At 48.7% G+C, this 19,131-nt stretch overlaps 3 protein-coding genes across 5 annotated transcripts; 1 reads left to right on the top strand and 2 right to left on the bottom strand.

Annotated features, from left to right (window-relative positions):
- Positions 1-1,393: 1,393 nt before the first annotated feature.
- Positions 1,394-3,142, bottom strand: LOC121671477 (7-alpha-hydroxycholest-4-en-3-one 12-alpha-hydroxylase). The gene has a single exon (XM_042043242.1). The coding sequence runs from the start codon at positions 3,071-3,073 to the stop codon at positions 1,544-1,546; it is 1,530 nt and encodes a 509-aa protein (XP_041899176.1). The 5' UTR covers positions 3,074-3,142; the 3' UTR covers positions 1,394-1,543.
- Positions 3,143-5,581: 2,439 nt separating this feature from the next.
- On the bottom strand, positions 5,582-10,536 carry ACKR2 (atypical chemokine receptor 2). The gene is made up of 3 exons (XM_042043244.1): positions 10,355-10,536; positions 9,718-9,775; positions 5,582-7,977 (listed from the first exon to the last, which is right to left on the bottom strand). Exons 1-3 carry the CDS (start codon positions 10,376-10,378, stop codon positions 6,860-6,862), a joined length of 1,200 nt encoding a protein of 399 aa, XP_041899178.1. The 5' UTR covers positions 10,379-10,536; the 3' UTR covers positions 5,582-6,859.
- Positions 10,537-13,099: 2,563 nt separating this feature from the next.
- On the top strand, positions 13,100-18,586 carry HIGD1A (HIG1 hypoxia inducible domain family member 1A). Of its 3 annotated transcripts, none has more exons than XM_042044013.1 (4): positions 13,100-13,159; positions 14,994-15,101; positions 16,935-17,069; positions 17,884-18,586. In XM_042044013.1, exons 2-4 carry the CDS (start codon positions 14,999-15,001, stop codon positions 17,931-17,933), a joined length of 288 nt encoding a protein of 95 aa, XP_041899947.1. In that variant the 5' UTR covers positions 13,100-13,159; positions 14,994-14,998; the 3' UTR covers positions 17,934-18,586. The 3 variants fall into 3 exon arrangements, with proteins under 3 accessions (XP_041899947.1, XP_041899946.1, XP_041899948.1); XM_042044012.1 differs by having other exon boundaries at positions 13,115-13,159; positions 14,940-15,101; XM_042044014.1 differs by lacking the exon at positions 13,100-13,159 and adding an exon at positions 13,263-13,356.
- The last annotated feature ends 545 nt before the right edge of the window (positions 18,587-19,131 follow it).

Here is a 19,131-nt window from a genome sequence, read left to right as displayed (position 1 = left end):
GACCATAAATAATCTCCAAAGTCCAAGGTTAGTGTTGATGCCTTTTCCTGGTCTTGAAATCAAGAGTCAAATATGGTTAGAAGGGGAAAAGGGATTTTACCTTGGTATTTATTTTAAGGATCCTTAGGTGCACTATGTCCAGGTGGAATGCACCAAAATGCACCCCGCAATGCACCCACCCCCAAAAGATGTGGTATAACATTATAGGTGTTACTAATTAGCATATCTATCAAAGATTCCCCAATGAGAGGCTCGAGTGAGCCCCCCTCCCCAGGGTGCCTTCCCCTGGATGGTTCTATCTGAGTTTACAGAATGTGTTCTGGAGAGGACCTTGGGGTCTGGGGCACACTGATCCCTACCTATAAAGCTTCTAAAATGTTGAGTCTCTGAGCTGAACAAACAAGGCCAAGAATGCAGGCAAAAAGCACTAAGAATACAGAAGTTGCAAAAAAGGTATAACAGGGGTATAAAAGAAAAAGCAAAAAATCTTCATGGCATCAGTGTCAGCATTAAAATGAATCCACTGTTCTCTGCTCAGGAAAGGCTGGGATTTAACTTCTGTAAGGAAGTGGTCAGAGCCCTAATTATTGAAGGGTAATAAAGCAAAGCAGAGCTTGTAGAGCAAAGCTTTATCCTGCATTGATCCAGCAGATCAGTTTGAGGGCTATAAGGCCACAGCGGCTGTAGCCCATATGGGATTGAGGTTGCTCCCTTAGGGGGTCTCATCAGATACAAAGAGGGGACCATAGAAAAGACAATTTGAAAACCTCACGGAAATTCTTACATCTCTGGAGAGAATATTTGCTGCTCTATGACCTTTCAGGGGTTCACCGCAAGCTGATGCCATCCTGCCAATCATAGTTCATGTGGAAAATAAATGATCAGGTGCAGGGTGTCACCAGACAAATGTATGGACCAGTCACCTATTTGCACCCAACCAGTCTTTCTTATCCCCTTACTCCAAATCACCTAAATCCATCCTTTATCCCCCTTTGGTTCCTCCCCAAAACACTCTGCTGTAAGTCCTGTGCAGTCCTAAAATGCTCTTCCCCTACACCCCATAGGATGTCTCCCCTGCCTTGACACAATGTGCCTTATCCCAGCTGGTGATTCGGAGAGCTGTTCCCAGTGACACATCTCCATGGGAGACACACCGGGACTGTGGGGCTGATGGCTCTGCTGGGACAGCCCTGGGAGGGACATGGACAAAATCCTTGTTCCTTGGAAACATAATTTGGGTTCCCACCTGCCGATATGACCCTGTGCTCCTCTTGGCTTTCAATGGGCTGATGGCCCCGGGATGGGGCTGGAGTAGCCTGGCAGGGCACTTTTTGTCTCTCTGTGCAGATTAACTTCTATCCCATAATCAATACAACAACGGAGGAGCAGTATATATGAAGGAAGTTAAAACAAAAGCCACGATAAGCATTAAGCAAACAAGATCATATCAGTGTTGGCACCACACGGGTCTGATAACCACGGGAGCAGGCAATTTGTCTCACAGGTGACACCAGAACAAAGAACACCACCAGGACTCCCCAAGTTAAAAGCGTGGCTGGTATCTGAAGCGAACGTCGTGGACAGGCTGCATCGTCCCGAATCCCCAGCGGCTGATGTCTATGGCTGGGATCTCCTCCTCCTCATTGACCAGCTCCAGGTCAAAGTGACTCAGCATCAAGAACACAAACAGTTTCATTTCAGCTGTGGCAAAGAACCTCCCAGGACAGGTGGAAACTCCTGCCCCCCATGGCATGTTGACAAATTTCAGCTTCTTCCCGTTTCTGTAGAAATCCTTCTTGGTGCCATCTGGGTTCACGAATCGGTCATACTTAAATTTGTGAGGCTCCTCATGGATTTCTGGGTTCATCTGCACGGAGATGTGTGGGAACAGAGCCAACCTGTCTCCCCTGCGGAGGGTGAACTCTGTTCCACTGCTTGTCCTCAGGCTGGTGTCCTCGAGGACAGCTCTGACCAGCATCGGGGCCGCCACTAGCCTCAGGGTCTCCTCCAAGGCACTGTCCAGCAGGGGAGTCTGGTTCAGCATGTCCCTAGTGACGGTAACTGGGGGGCTCCCTGCCTTCATCTCCTGCCCGCTCTCCCTCGAGACTTTATCCACCTCATCTCTCACAGCCTTCAGAGCCTCTGGATGTTTCAGTAGATACAAGAGGAGCCAGAATGCAGTTGGGCCCGTGTTGCCTTGGGATGCCCAGAGGAGCATGAACATGAAACGATCCCGCATGTACTCGGGGACACCATTTTCTGACAGAAGCTGGTCTTGATCGCTTATCCAGCCACTGATATTGTCCTTCTGCCAGGCCTTCTTCACAGACAGCACGTTCCAGAAGTGTCTCTTCAGCCGCTCAGCTTCTCTTTTGTCCTTGGGAGGCAACATAGCAAAGGCCAGGCGAGGAAAGAGGCGGTCGTACTTCCGAAATTCCTGGAAGAGCTGGTTGGAGTGGAGGCGATCCTGCTCTTCAGCTTTCTCCTTGTTCCCTGCCCCTCGGGATGGCTCGGTGCCATACAGAGCCAGGTACCCGGCCCTGAAGACAATGTTGTAGCAGTAGTGGAAGAGGTTTTCCTCCTGCCACACTCGCTTCTCTCCTGAGCTCAGGTTGAAGAGCAGCAGCTTCCGAAAGCTCTCCATGGTGGCTTGTGTGAGGACAGTGAGGCCATCTCCCATCAGGTGCTTTGTGCTCGAGGTATGAACTATGCTATGAGTGGCTTCGGTGGCCTTGTAGCCAAAAACCTGCATGACCAGCTGAATTGCAGAAGTCCTAAAGTCCAGTTTAGATCGTGATTCCTTCACGATGGTGCCAAAGCAGAAGGGATCCATCACGAAGGTGAAGTAATAGCCACCGATCAGCACCGTGAAAACATCCCCGTGTTTCCTCTGCATCCTTTTGAGAAACTCTGAGCTGTCCTTTCTGAATTCCAGCAGGTAGCCTAGCCAGGGAACGGTACCTTTCTCCAGGGGCGGCTCATTGGGTCTCTGTCTCCGAAATACACCCAGGACATAGAGCCCACCGAGCAGCAATGACACCAAGGTACAGAGGAGAATCACCCACAGCACCATGAGAGCTCTGTGCCCGTCCGGGAGCTGGGACTAGAGACAGGGTGGGGTGGGAATGCGTACTTTATTCCCACGCAGCAGCTGATAGGCAGATGCAGAGCTGAAAACCTCTGTCCTCATTGGCAGCGAGTGTTTGCCTTGCTCCTGCAGAGAGCTCTGGTGTGAACTCATCCCTGGATGAACCGAGGATTTAAGGTGGAAGGTGTGTTGGAATCTCATTGGAGTACCCATGCAGTGTTAGGGGGATGGGTCCGGGCATGAGGCAAATTCCCTTCTCCAGACCCCATGGAGCCCAGATTTTGTAAGGAAAATGTTCAGAGAATTCCACTCTGTGATTTCTGCCTTTAAGACCAGGCTATGCACACCCACTGAAAAAATGAAACCAAGAGTGGATGTTGGACATGCTACTGGAGATGAGCACAGGACCAAGGGAAGTGGGTCACAGCTGAGCCAATTTAGTCTCAAAAGCCAAGAGAAGGAAAAGTCTCTGACATTTTGACATTCTCCACAACACACAGCATCTCAGGAGTGCTTTGCCAATGAACAGTGCAAGTGCTACTGCTCTGTCTGAGTGCAAAGTAAAGCAGCTGAACTGCCCCACAAGTGAGGAGAGCTTGAGTCACTGCATTTGCTTGGCACCAGATGAGTCCAGAGCTTGCAAATGTCTCACCCACCCCCTGGCTGGAGAGCTGTGCCCACAGAGACCACAGCACTTCTTTACCCACTTTCCATTCTGCTTCTCAAGCTCCCTAGCTCCCCTCTCTCCAGATGGGGTTTGGAGATGATGGCAGGGACCCTGTGTCCCATCTGGCACTGCTCCCCTGAGTGCTGCCACCCTGATCTACCCAGACTGTCACCACAGCCTGTCCCAGACACTGATGCTTGGACCTCTTCTCATGTAGGATGGAGAGTGACATTACTCCCCTCTATTTCCCCACCTTTGCCCTTCCCCTGAGCATCCCATCATAAGTTTTCCACAGTCCCACAAGCCTTCCTCTGTCTGGGATCACCATCTTCATCTTCTTTTTTGCTTCCCAGCTGCTGTCCCTTTCTACATTCCCTCCAGTGACCTGATCCGTGGAATGAAAGCCACATCATAACATCAGCTAAATATTTATTCTGGCTTTCTTTTTTTAAGGAAAGCTCCCAACCTTACCATTTTGGAAAAACACTGTAGCAATGTTAGGAAGAAAAATAACATCAGTGATCAACTCAAAGCCCTTCTCGGTCCTGCAACCCTATGTAACAAAATCAAGGTGATGAGTGCCTTCTCTTAAATTAATAATTTTATTTGTACAACTCTAGGCAACTCTCAGGCTTAATAGGTTTTCAGGATGGAAAGCAACCATTTAAGGTTCAGGAGCATCTGGAGTGAATGACACCTTTAAATAAGTCAGCAAACTCAGAACCTTGAACTTCAAAACTGCACTGGGTAATAAGGATTAGCCAACAGCTCTCTGCGCTTGTCTGTACAGGCCATGCTCTCACTGTGCAGTGTTGCAAAGCCAGTATTTATGTTACACGTGGTATCCATGGATCTTTTTTATCTTGTCAAACCAGATCTTTGGAAGGCAAATACCTCCACCAGTGTTCTGCTGAGCCCACTTTTTTTCTCTTCCTCACTGGTTGTTACTGGTTTAAACTTTGTTCTGATCGAACTGGTCTCAAATCATTGATGATCGAACTGATCTCTAACCAAAGCTCTATCCCTCAGAGAGTCACAGCTCCCTGCTCAGCAGGTCTGAGTGTGGCACAGCTCATCATGACCTGGAACAACTCAGCTTAAAGGTGTCCAGTGCTTCCCATTGTATCTCCTGGTAGAAAATGAGATTATCCCAGTGTTCCGGTTTGGCCAAATTCAGAAATATATCCTCTGAGAGAAGGCACAACCACCCCTCCCCCACCAGATTCGGGAAAAAATAAATTTTCCTCGAAGGAAAGTGAAGGAGATAAGACTATTTATTTACCAAACACATGGGAAAAGGAAAATAATGCTAAATAATAAAATCTCTCGCTGTGGAGAAAAACCTGGGAAAGTGTTCGAGTCCTCCCTTTGGTCTCCTCGGAGCTGGGGCTTGGCCCAGGGCCAGGCCCTCTGTGCTCAGTGGAAAGGCCTCCTGATGTGCTCTGAGGTTGAAGCAGTCCAGTAGAAAAGGGAGAAAATCTGAAATTCCAGGGAAGGAAAAGCAAAGATCAGCTCTCAGTCTCTGCTGCAAACTGCTTCGAAAAAGTTTTGCTCAGTTTTTCCTTCCCCCTCTCAGGCTCAGTTTAGAGGCATAGAAAGGCACAAAGTTAATTTCTGGGCATAGGCAGCGATATGGGATACACATCATAAGGTCACTCCAAGACATTCCACCCCTTATCCTGTATCGTTGGCTCAATGCCCAAACTAAGATATTCTAACTCTAAACACACACATCAATACATACATATCTATATATACACAGCTATGTACGAACAGTGACCCTCAGCAAGCAGTGGTACACAGGCATTTCACACTACAGGTGGTTCTCACCCAACAATCAGATCTCCCTGTGGTACACAACGTGTTGTTCCATCTTTCTGCATTACCCACCATGTGCAGCCAGGTCCCTGAGCAAAGACAACCCCACGGATGGGTTTGTCTGTACTCGAGGCAGAATTTATCCCCACAGTCTTTCCTAACAGACCTCTGACATGCACTACTGGGACCTTATCTCCATCTGCTGTATGCAGGGATTCAGATTGGGCTGGACCAGCTCTATTGGTGGAACCTCGGGTGTTAACTAACCAGGTGGCCTTTGCTAGATACTGTTCCCAATTTTTGAAAGCTCCCCCACCCAGTGCCTTCAAGGTGGTTTTCAACAATCCATTGCACCATTCCACCTTGCCTGCAGCTGGTGCATGGTAAGGGATGTGGCACACCCACTCAATGCCATGTTCTCTAGCCCAGGTGTTAATAAGGCTGTTCTTGAAATGAGTCCCATTGTCAGACTCGATTCTCTCAGGGGTGCCATGCCTCCAAAGGACTTGCTTTTCCAGGCCCAGGATGGTGTTCCGGGCTGTAGCGTGAGGCACAGGGTAGGTCTCCAGCCATCCTGTGGTGGCTTCTACCATTGTGAGCACACAGCGCTTGCCTTGGCGGGTTTGAGGCAGTGTGATGTAATCAATCTGCCAGGCCTCCCCATACTTGTATTTGGACCATCGCCCACCATACCTTTACCTGCTGCAGTGTGCGATAGGCACATGCCAAAGCCCATCCTATTGCAAGGAGCTTGTTCTCGTTAGAGTTGTCATTGTATTTCTCTTTCAGATATTTTGCCACCTCGGCTGGTTTCTGAACTTGTTCACACCCAGTTAAATCATCTGGCAGATGGTAAGAAGCCAGGAGAAGCAAAGCCACCCCCTGGCTGTGTTTCTGGCCTGATGGATGAGCATGGAAATCCATTTCCCAGCCCATGCCAGGGTGGAGGAGAATTTCTTCTGAAGTTTCAGTTTGCATTTTTTAAGGCACAACACTGAGAAATCTGCTCCTTTATTTGCTAATGCCTCACATACTCCAGATGAGAACTGGGTTTCTTCCACTAGTGTAAATCCAGGACAATCCTTTCATAATAATTCCACTTGCAACGGAAACAAATCCCATGTGTACTTTTCCAATCCCAATATGGAAAGTCCTTCATCTTGAGGTTGTTTCTAGGATGAACTATCTGGTTACACAGTGCTGTGGGCTCACACCAACTCCATCATGGGCAGGACCAGTAAAATACAGCATAGAGGGCACACACATAATGTAAATAATGTGAATATTTATGATGCATTTGTGATGCTCAAGATTTCTATCTCAACTGGGTATCTGCTGCCAGAGGGGCTCGTCTGGGACTCCTGGGTGGGGAAGAAAGCGCCTCTCCTGAAAATGGCCTGAGGGATCTTCCACAAATATGCCCTGAACCGTTTTTTCACAAAAGCATAGAGCAAGGGGTTGAGACAGCAGTGGACAAAGGACAAGCTCTCTGTGATCTGCAAGGCATAGTCCAGTTTCCTACTGCTTTCACAGCTCCTGATCACACCGACATCTTGTAGGGAGTGGAAGATGAGGACAACATTGTAAGGACACCACAGGACAAAGAAGACCCCCACCAGAGTAAGGACTAAGAAGAGAGCTCTCCTGGAGCCAGGTATCTGCGAGGTGCTGAGGACACACGCGATGCGGCAGTAGCAGAACGTCATGAAGAGGAAGGGGAAAAGGAATCCCAGGATGTTTTGAATCACCCGAAAGACAACTTTCCAGAATAAGTGTTCCTGGCCATAATCCTGGGTGCACATGATGGTTTCGTTGTGGATTTGTCTTGTGCTGGTGAAGAGGCCATCAGGAATGGAGAGAGCTATGGAAAGGATCCACATCACCAACAAGACGAGGATGGAATTCCTCCACACCATGGAGCTGTGAGGCGAGCAAGCATGAACTATCTGCAGATACATGTCCAAGCTCATGCAGCTCACAAAGAAGATGCCACTGTAGAAGTTCAGAGTGTACATGGCGTTTAAGACCGGGCACAAGATGTCCCAGGTGACCCACTGAGAAATGTATAGAGCCCAGAAAGGAAGGGTGAGTAGCAGGAAGAAGTCTGAAACTACCAGGTTCAGCAGGTACAGCTCAGTCATCTTCTTTTTCTTCTTGATGTACATGAGGAGGACAATAAACAGGAGGGCATTCCCGGCCATGCCAACCAGGAAGATCACGGTGTAAAATGATGGCAAGAACACCCTGCTGAAGGAGAGCACCTCCTCTTTGGTGCAGAGGCCATAGAGCCCATAATCCTCCTCATCCAGGTACTCATATGGGTACTGACTTGAATTGGCAGCATCCAGCCACGGGTCTGTGGTTGTTGCTGTCACTCTTGAGGTTGTGTTTGACAAGGGGCTGCCTAGAAGCAAGGGAAAGGGATCAAAGCGCTGTTCCAACTCACATAGGAAGCAAACATCACATCACAGAGGGTTTTTCGTTCGTTTATGGAATCATGAAATGATCTGGGTTGGAAGGAACCTTAAAGATCATCTCTGCCCCCTGCCATGGGCAGGGACATCTTCCACTATCCCAGGTTGCTCCAAGCCCCATCCAACCTGGCCTGGGACACTTCCACAGATGAGGCAGCCACAGCTTCTCTGGGCACCCTATGCCAGAGCCTCACAGCAAAGAACTTCTTCCTAAAATTTAATCCAAACCTACCCTCCTTCAGTCTGAATCCATTACCCTTTGTCCTGTCACTCCATGCTCTTGTAAAAAAGCCCCCCTTTGTATTTCTTGTAGGCTCCCTTCAGGTACTGGCATTTCACAGGTTTAAATTTCTGCCACTGTCTGGTGAGTATTTTGCACAACTTGGCATTTGCCTAAGCACGGGGATAGCTGTCTACATGTACATATAAAAAAAACTAAAACCCCAAGTTAATTCTGCTTTTCTTACTCGGACACATAAAATTTGAAAATGAATGAGCATGGTTTCCTCTGACATAAATCACTACTTCCACCTGACACCACCACAAGCTTTTGGGGAAGTTTCTGCTCCAAGTTACGGGAAATCCACCGCCACAGCTCACTGTGAGCTGCTTATATTCACCTGGGTCACTACTGAGAAAGCAGCATCTCAGTTCTTGGTGAAGCAGAACCTGCCACCAGCACCTTCATGTCAGTGGGGCTGTTCCCAGAGGGGAAATGCTGAACATCTCCCTGCTCCTGGGAGGACACTGACCCCTCTCCGTGCCAACTCTAGGACACCAAGACATGGATTCTTGTAAAAGGCATTAGTAAGTGGAAAATACAGAATTCATAGAATCCCAGAATGGTTTGGGTTGGAAGGAACCTTGAAGATCATCTCATTCCAACCACACCTTCCACTAGACCAGGCTGCTCCACACAGCCAGGTGAGGACATGTAGGGACCAGAATCCAGCCCTGAATTATGGTTAGAGGGAGAGATTCAGCTGGAAGAACATTGCTGGAATCAATTCTGGAAAAGATGAGGAATGAGACAACCCCTGCAGTGGTCACTCCCTGGAACTGTGGATGTCAGTGTTTAGACAGCTGCAGCCCCGATTTCAGGAAATGGTGAGTGATTGGGAGCCTCCTATTTCTGGAATCTGATTTTCAAGAAAAATGCTGTCACTGAGGAGCCCATTTCACACAGTGAGAGACGGGATTTGCCTGGTGCTGTTGGCACCATGAAGGTTAATGAGGAGTTTAAAAATCAAGGTTAATCTTCAGATTCTAACAGCAAAACAAAAAACAGTTTTGCAAAAAATCATGTAAACACCCCTCCACCCCTAAAGCACACATTTTTTCAGCCATGGCCAAAGCTGCCTATCTTTCCCTGGGGGCTCATTTTCCAGCAAGCCCAAGCACGTTTGGCTGTGTAGCTCCAGTCTCTCCTTGAGGATCTGTTTCTCCCTGCAGAGAGCCGCAGCCACACAGAAATGAGAACACGAAGCTGTTGGTCCCTGGTTGTGCTGGTTGTACATATTCCCATGGTGGCTCTGCAGGTTTTAGGGATGGCTCCCTCCCCACAAAAACCCTGCATCCCACTGGGGTTAAGGAAAACACCCCAGGCTCAGAGTGGGGTGCTGAGGATGCCTGTGGGTGTGCAGCTGTAAGGGGTGAAGCTCTGGACATACCTGCTGCGTTTCCATGACTAAATTTGCTTACATACGCATTCCAGGCAGTTCCAGGCAGCTGAAAAGAAAAGGAAAATGGGTTTGAGCTGGATTGAAATGTTTTTGTGCTGTCTCACAATTCTTTGGCAAGTGCTGCAGAGCACTTCAGACAGAGCAGTGGGAGTGCAGGGATCTGCCATGGGAAAGTGCCACAAAAAGATCTGTCTGGGAATGAGCTTTTTTATATTTCTTTTCTGTATCACATTTTGGAGGAGATTCACCCTCAGCTGTGACTGGAGGCCTTTGAGAGGAAACCAAAGCTGCCCACCCTGCTGATCACAACAACACCCGAGACTCCTAAACACTTTCCCCCTCACACCCCCTGTGCCCATATCAGGACAAACCATTCCCAAAATTTGCATTTGGGGTCTCTTCCAGCCCACTGAGATGCTTTTCCTCCCTCTACCACATCTTTCCCCCTCCATATCAGCCCAGCACTGGCGTCCACATCCCCATCCCATAGCTCAGAGTGGAAGGGAGGGCTGAGCTCAGAAATTAATCCCAATCCCAAACGGGCTACCTCTCAGAAACAACAGAGAACCTTGCCAGGTTTCTTGTGCAGTTGTGTCTACAAGCAAGAAGCAGAAAAGGCACTTACAGGAGCTTCTTCTCCTGCTTCCATCCTGCCAGAGGCTCAGATCAGGATTTTAGTAACTTCTTTCACTGTGCAAGAGCACAGTCAGGAAATGTGAGCTCAGCATAACCTCACTGGTTTTGTTTTGCTTTTCCTGGTGTTCATTATTCCCTGGGAGCACTGGAGGAATGATCTCCACCCTCTGTCTGAGCACGACATCTACAACAGCTGCCAGGGCTGCGACCCTGCTGTAAAAATCTGTGTGTTTTCCAGGAAATCTGAACAACCCACTTGCCACCTGGATGCTGCAGGATCCTCATCCCCTGCCAGAGCAGAAATGGCCTCTGCCAAAAGTGTTTCTGATGAAGTGGTTTATTGGAGGAGTTTGTGGACATCAGCATTGGTGAGTTTCCTGCTTGTTTCCTCATCTCACCAACAAACAGGGCCATGGGAACACCCTGGCTGTGCCAAGGATTTCCCTGTGCCACTCCTGGTGTGTTTTATACACCGCAAACCACGCTGGTAAAAACAGGAGAGCAGAGCAGCAGCGATGGCCACAGCTGCACATCCAACCTGCCCCGTGGCAGGTGGATTCACAGAGAGAAATTTATGTTATTTTTACCCATTTCCATGTTTGCCACCATCAGCTGCTGCTGCCACTGCACTTAAAATATACCCTATAATAAATATATAGTATTATAATGTGTGTGCAACACACACATTAGCAGAGAGCAAGAAGCCACTCATAGAGCTGAGACACTGGACATGCACACAGGAAAGCTGCAGGTGACACAGGTTTCATTAGGCCAGCAGTTAAAATGAAATAAGTTTTTGTTTTTAATTGAGTTTCTGCCCTGAAGCAGGGAATTAAATGTGCCTCTGAGAGTCACTGGAGAAAGTGGCCTTCACTGTAATATATTACAAAATTTTAACTCAATTTGGGGGCTGGTAATTGCATAGATTTTTTGTTTCCTTTCAGACTGCAGAGCCCTAATGGCTTTGGCAATTAAGGTAACCAGATAGGGGTAATGGGAAGCACGTTTAGAGAGATGCAGCACTTGTCTGAGCTACTTTATTTTGTGCTGCCCAAAATGCCACGTGTCTGTGGCAGAGTGACCCTGCAGGAGCAGCAGCTCTGCCTTCCCCCAGCTTGGAGATGGTGAGGCAAAAACACCACACAGGAGCACTGGGCGTAGGGACAAAAGGATTCATCTTTGCTGTTTTGGTCTGATGAGCTGTTCTCGGGTTTAGGAGAAGGTTTAAGGCATCTTTGGGATCCCAGTGGATTTTTCTTCCTCCTCCAGAGAACGGTTTAAGTCAGGAGCAATTTCTAGGTTGTCTTTGGGCATCAAAATCCTGGCACACAGTGCGGGTAAAGCGAGCTCTGCTTGAAAGCTGAAATTTGGGAAGACATAGTCCATGACATAATTCACCAGCAGGAAAACCAGACTGAGGGAAAGCCAGAGAAGCTGTGGCTGTCCCGTTCCTGGAAGTGTTCAAAGTTGGATGGGGCTTGGACCAACATGGTCGGGTGGAAGGTGCCCCTGGCCATGGAAGGGGGTGGAACAGGATGAGCTTTAAGGTCCCTTCCAACCCAAACCATTCTATGATTCTGACATCAGGTGGAAGCTCTTCAGCAAAGGACAAAGTCAGAGCCCAACTTTCACAGAATCTCAGAATGGTTTGGGTTGGAAGGGACCTTAAAGACCATGCCGTCTGATAGGGAAGACGTGCTGATGTCTTTACAAACAATTCCATGCGTGAAGGGATGGGTGTTAACATCTTAATGTCTCCACCAGCTTCAAGCTGCAGGTTTGTTACCACCCAGACAGTTTGACTCCTCAAACAGACAAATGGGGCAACACAACCCTGAGTTTCTAAACTTAGGGGACAAATAATGTGTAAGGGGGAGTATGTGGTAGGCAGTTTGGGAAGGCTGCACCTTCCTGGTACCTCAGCAATGGGGAAAGGAAGAGGACAACGTGCGGCCGAGAGTTTGGGATAGAAGGAGGCTGCGCCCTCCGAAACCTCGAGAGCGTGTGCCCCAGCGGCCTCTCTCCCTTCATTCGAATAAGTTGCTGCACTGCTCTGTCTCCTTTATGGACACACGCTTTTCATAGCGGGATTTCCCGCACACGTCCCACCCCCTGCCTTGCACAGGGACATCTTCCACTATCCCAGGCTGCTCCAAGCCCCAATGTCCAACCTGGCCCTGGCCACTTCCAGGGATCCAGGGGCAGCCACAGCTGCTCTGGGCACCCTGTGCCAGGGCCTCCCCACCCTCACAGGGAACAATTTCCTCACAATATCTAATCTACAGCTCTCGTCTTTTAATTTCAAACTGTTCGCCTTTGTCCTGTCACTCCATCTGACTCCGCGTCACAGTGTGACAACACGAGAGGTTTCTGAAGCGAAAAGCAGACAAGCTGCAGAAGCCACAGCTTTTCCACCCTGTTTTTGCACCCTGCAGACGATGCCGACCCCCCCTGTTTGGGGGCTAAACCAGAGCCCGAGCTCTGCTCTCGGCACCGCGAACCCGCGCCGGCCGCCACTGAGGCGGGGCTGGGCCCCGCAGCGCCCCCTGTCGGCCGCCCCGCGCCACCGCCGCCCCGCCGCAATGCGCAGCGCCGCGCACTTACGTCAACGCCCCCCTCGCCCGTATAAGGAAGCGGTGGCCCCGGGCGCCTTCCGGATTGGCTGTTGGCGAGCGCGCGGGCGCGCAGCACGCTGGGAGTTGTGGTCCCGGCTGAGGGGCGGGGCGTAGGCAGCCAATAAGGGGCGGGGGCGGGGCTAGGCGCGGCAGACGCCGGCCGGTATCGGATCGCTGCGGTGAGAGCCGGGCCTGGGGCGGGCGGCACCCGCGGCACAGCCAGGGACACAGCCACAGTTCTGGAGGGGGCTGCGGGTGCCTGGGGCTGGAGCGGGGAAGGGTTCCCATGTGGGGTGAAAGTGTCTGGGGCTGGAGTGGGGTAGAGGCCCCATATGGGGTGCGGGAACCTGGGGCGGAAGGCCGGAGTGCGGTGAAGGTGAGTGGGGCTGCCTTGGGGAAGAGCCCCTGTGTGGGGTGCGGGGGCCTGGGGCTGGAGTGGGGAAGGATCCCCATGTGGAGCTGGGTAGGCGGAAGGCAGCCTGGGGGTACCTAGAGCCTCCACCTTGCCGGGAGGGATGCTGGGACCTGTCAACTTCCCACCCATGGTCCTCCCTCAGTGTCCCCCGTGGGTGACGCAGGTGCTCTGACCTCCCTGTTCGGTGTCGGCAAGGTCAGGGCAGCCGGGCCGTGTGTTTCACATGGTTTCCTCTGCCCTGTGCTCATCTTGGTCTGAGCTGAAGGTCACAGAAACTTCTCGTGGTGGATGAATTGTTTCACTTTTAATATAGTTTTCTTGTGTAAATCTAACCTCTGGCTGTCTCCTCCTTTGCTGAGTGGTAGAGAACTCTTGTTTCCTTCTCTGAATGAGTCAGGCTAAAATTATAATTTACATTTAGCAAATAAGGGTGGTTATAGCAGGCATAGAGAGGCCAAATCCTGTGGCCTTGCAGAGGAAATGGTTTGAAAACCAGTCAGTCTGCTCACATGGGCGTGCACTAAATGCTGCGTAACCAGAGAGCACAGCCACCTTTGAAATGTCTCCTCTGCCTATGGTTACTGGCCTCTGCTTAATGAAATTCCTCTTGGTTTATTCTGAGAGCTTGGAGCCTTTCCATGTGCCCCTGAGCTGTGTTTTGCTGTTGGCAGCAAACCTGAATAATAGCAGTAGAGATTTTTCTAGCGGGGCCCTCTGTGGTGTCACTGGGCAGAAATTGTCATTAATTGAACGATGGTTGTGCCGAGCACTGAGGAGGGAACAGGTTTTGGTGTAATCTGTGTAATTCCCAGCACGGAAAGCTGGGAGGTTCTGGAGGATGGTCTCACTTTGGTGCTGATGGTTTTGTGAGTGGAGCCCTTCTCAGGGCTCTTACTGCTTTTTATTTTCCTCGGGGGAAGGTGAGAAATTGCTTGTGTGTGATTTCTCCTCCTGATGTGTCCCCACACGAGTCTGCACCTATTGAGGGCTTCAGGACTTCCTCCAGCTCCTCAGTGGTGGCCGTTTTCCATCCCTGTGTTCTCCATCAGGAATTTGGAATTGTGTTGAGGTGGGATAGGCTGTAGTGATTGAGGAGCTGCCAGGCGGGGCTGACCTTGTGCAGCGGCTTGTGTTTCCCAACCCGAATGCTGTGGCTGCTGCTCTCGGGAGGGAACGAGAGGGGAGAAGTAAGCTTTGCTGAGGTCAGAACTGCCATAAAGGACCAGCCTGCGAAAGCCAAGCGGAGTGGTGAGGCATGGAATTCTTAAAAGGAAAGGCAGGCAGTGACCAAAGCTTTCTGTGGCTGCCTGTGAGCATGGGAAGGTCACTGGGATCTGTAATGGTGTGAAAGCAGATGGCAGAAGTTTTTTGCTTTCCTACTTTATTTGGTTTTGTACTGGTTCTTGTCTCTCCTGGTAAGCAACAATCCTGCTTCCCAAGGCTTCACTTGAATTAAACCATCTGTCCATGGCTCCTGTTCTTATATCTCACTACCTGGATATTTGTGACTGGTGGAATACACAAAGGATTTTCTTTTCCTAAAGGTTCTCTGAATTTGGAGTTTCCAAAACCTGAAGCGAGGCTCTTTGTCTTTACAGCCACCATGTCACCCAGCCAGGAATCCGTTTTCTCTGAGTATGAGGCAGACACCAGCCAGACCTCGAAGCTGATAAGAAAATTTAAGGAGACGCCATTTGTGCCCATTGGTGAGTTCAAAAATGAAGAAATGTGTTTGCACAATCGACAGGGCAACCACCATCACTGTTCACCTTTTTTCTGTGAACAGGAAATCACTTAGAAATTACTTCCCCATAATATTTGTCCTACAAGAAAGAGGGAAATTAATGAGGTCTGTTACCTTAAATAAAAAAACTCACAACCTCCAAGTATAAGAAAAAACCCCAAACTAACAAACCCTGAAAGGCTTTTTAGGTGAGGTTAGAAAACACGTTAAAGTGATGCTGTCAGGTGGTTAAGGAGTGTGTTGTGCAGCTGTTCTGGAGCACAGTTCCTGGGAATTATGTGACCACTACAAAGTGACTTAAAAGCTATCAAAATACAAACTAGAAGGATTTAAATTACAGCCTGTCTGGTAAACGTTTCAGCCCTCTGCTGCCATGACTTAGTTCAAAATGCATTTTGTAAATAAATTTTATGTTACCCAGCTTGAGGAAGTTGTTGAAGTTTGCAGCCTCTCTGCTGAGACCCCCAAAAAGCTTCTGAGGGGAGCAGGGATCAGCTTTTGTCTGACACGAGACACGTTTTGATTGCCAGCCACCTTAAATGGAGAGCAGCAGGGTCACTTGGGGTGAACTGTTCCGAGCGTTTGCCAGCAGATTTCCGTCACCGGTTCCGTGGTCACAGGACTTTGTCTCCACCTTGCTCAGGAGTATCATGACCTCCACGAGTTCCAGTTCCCCGAAGCAGATTGTCAGAACTCACCTTTGGCCTTCTGTCAGAGCTTGAACGCCCTAAAACTCTTAATTGGTATTTAATGAAGGTGCCACAGGAATTAAGTGTTTATAGCTTCCTGGTGGCACTGGCAATGCTCCAGCTCAGGGAGACAAACTGCCTGTGCTCTGCTCAGTAAATTATACACAGTGCTTAAAACTTGGCAGCCACCTTTGAACTGTGCAAATAATCCTAAAAATGGAGTGAAATGGATGGAATTGGAAGAGTTTGTGCATTGCTGCCATGTATTCTGTGAGAGCATCAGTGTTCAGAGGTTGGAGCTGGCAAAGCTGGGGGCTATTTGCTCTGCTGAAGGACTATCAGTGAATTCTGGCCCTGGGAAAGAGACCTGGCAGAGCCTCCCTCCTCACAGCTTGGGGACAATAACATGTGACTTGTCCTGCCCTCGTGGCACCTGGCCAAATGTGACAACGCCCAAAACAGCAACTGCAGCAGGCCAGTGGGTACATCAGGGAGCATCCACACGCCGAGAGTCCAAGCAGCAGCTGAGCTGGGGTCTTGGGTGTGAGTGTCCAGCCAGGAAAGGGGGTGCAAGGAGCCCTGGTTCTGCCTGAAAAATATCCAGGGAATTCTGACACCTTGAGCTGCTCCTTTGGCATTTTAATGCTGCTGGAAGTCTCTTGCTCTTCCCTGCACTGACTTGTGCATTGAGTGAGGTGGCACTGGAGTGAAACCAGGAGATGGGCCAGGATTTACCACTACACAAAACCAGAGGGGTTAGACCAAAACAGGCTTATTTTTGGATAACAGAGAATGGCCTCAAGTTGTCCCAGGGGAGGTTTAGACTGGATATTAGGAAAAATTTCTTCAAGGGAAAGGGCTGCCCAGGGCAGTGGTGGAGTCACCATTGATGGAAGGATTGAAAAACTGTATAGATGTGACACTTGGGGACATGGTGTCGTGGTGGCCTTGACAGTTGTGGGGGAATGGTTGGACCCCATGATCTTAAGGGTCTTTCCCAACCTAAACAGCTCAGTGATTTCCAGGCTGTTCTGTTTAGGTGGGTCCCTTCACTCCTCCCGATGCCCCGGATCTCCACTCAGAGGGGTGCTCTCCTTGCCTTGCAGGGATGGCCGGCTTCGCCGCTGTGGTTGGCTACGGGCTGTACAGGCTGAAGCACAGAGGTGACACAAAAATGTCTCTTCACCTGATCCACATGCGCGTGGCAGCGCAGGGCTTCGCCGTGGGAGCCCTGACGTGTGGTACGTATGGAATGGGAGCTGTCCTTGGGAGCGGCAACCCATGGAGAGCCTCTTGCATCTCTCCCAGTGGATAATGCAGTGTACATGGCACGGCCTCGGGATGGAAGTATCCAGAACATTGATTTCAGGATGTTTGTGCTCCTTATTGGTGCTTGACCAGCCTTTCTGGAGTAATCTGATTTTATGTACTTAAGTGTTTAATTTCAGAGTAGCAGTTTTGATTATGTCTAGACATGGAATGTGAGGTTCTATTTCTCTGCCTTTTAGAGGCCAAAAAAACGAAACATTCATCTGACACTAATATTTTCCCTTGTAAATATGTTGCTGTTTCTGAATTTAATACATTGGAAGATCTACAGCGTGTGTAGACCATGATATTCTATATTTTTATTTTTATTTTTATATATGTGTATATATATATTTTCAGGACTGCAGTTGTGTCTCTGAAAGTACAGAGACACTGTGCCCCTGATCTGTACATCCCAGGTCTCATCTGTGTGTAAATGTATATCCCATGAAACGCTCTTTGTCCATACTGTATTCCCAGCAGGAACAACAGAAAAGCTTGACTTTGGCCACAAAATCAACTCGAATTAGCTCAGGATCTGCATTTTCATAGATGGCATATTTTCATACAGTTTCTCTGTATATGAAGATTTTTGTAGTGTTCATCACTGCTATTAAAAAAATACAGCTGAGGAGGAAGGGAAATTCTGTCTTGCCGAGAACATCTCTTACTGTTCATATTTTTAAATCCATTATTTCTCATTTAACACAGTTCTTTAATTGTGGGTTTTTTTTTTCTGTCTTGCAGGCGTGCTGTATTCCATGTTCCGGGATTACATGGGGAAGCCCAAGGAATAGTGGGAAGCTGTCTGAAATCCCTGTCCTGGTGGGGTGGCCTGTACACTGCAGCTCCAAACCTCCTATTGAGGAGTTCTTGAGGAAAACAAATAATATATGGCATTAGAGCATTGTCCTATTTTGTGTATGGTACACTGTGCTGAACCTGGCAGCCTCAGAATGTGCACTGGGGGAGCGGGTATTGGGGTCTGGCTCTCTCTGAGTGACACCACCACATCCCAGTTTTTAGGGGACATAGTGGAGTGCAATCCCTTTATCTTCTCCTTCAACTCGGTCCTAAAACTGGTGACTTCTTTTGCTGTCGTTGCCCAAACCCGTGATGTCTGAACTGGCTCCTGTCAGGGAGTGTCAGGAATGCCTTGCTGTCATTTTCTATCCTCTGTGTCCAACTTTGTAATTTAGAAGCTTCCAGTAGCACTAAATGACTTCTAAAATATTGAGAGAGATATATAAACATCTATTTTTATTTAAGGCATGAGATAAGTATGTTGCAGCTATTTAAATGTTATATTTATTCGTTGTTAATGAAGACACAGGCTTCCCTCTTTTTCTATATCAGCCCCTTGGATTATGATATTTTGTAACTTTATTTAAGGTGTTCTTCTGAGTAACATTTAAATGTAACATTTAAAATACATACTGTGAAAACTAAACCTTAATTTGGTGTTTTAATGCTTTTAAAGTGTATGATCTTGCTGATTTATATGGTACTGCTCCCCATGGAAAATTTAAAAACATTAAATCTGAAACGCTCCCCTCATCACCTTTGAGGTATTAAAACCCTTCTCTGTGAGTTATTTTACACTCAACCCCCCTGTACCTCCAACAGCAGTCACGAACATAAAAGCCAATTGCTAAAAAAGCACATTTTCTCCTGTTAGCTGACATTCCATGGTGACAGCCTCGGATGTTACAGATATCTCAAGGTACACAAACTGCACCTGTCTGTGACCTGTTGTACAGAGCAGGGGGAGATTAAATACAAATAAAAGTGAGCAGTGGAGGTAACAACTGTTTGCCTATGCATTTGTTGGGGGGAAACTCCCGTTCATCCCATTGCAGAGGGATGGCGTGAGCTGCTCTAGCTGAATAAAAATCACCTGAGGAGGCTGCTGCGCTCCTGGAAAGTGAATTCCAAGCCGGTGCTCTCCTTGATTCCCTGCTGCTATCACCCTGTTGCCGTTGGCGGCTTCCGCAC

This window comes from Corvus kubaryi, unplaced genomic scaffold (genome assembly GCF_017639235.1).
Source record: "Corvus kubaryi isolate FWS band 111438036 unplaced genomic scaffold, C.kubaryi_AGA036_p1.0 37398, whole genome shotgun sequence".
Lineage (NCBI taxonomy): Eukaryota > Metazoa > Chordata > Aves > Passeriformes > Corvidae > Corvus > Corvus kubaryi.
The sequence above is the reverse complement of the archived record's forward strand: the minus strand, read 5'-3'. Positions and strand labels throughout refer to the sequence as shown.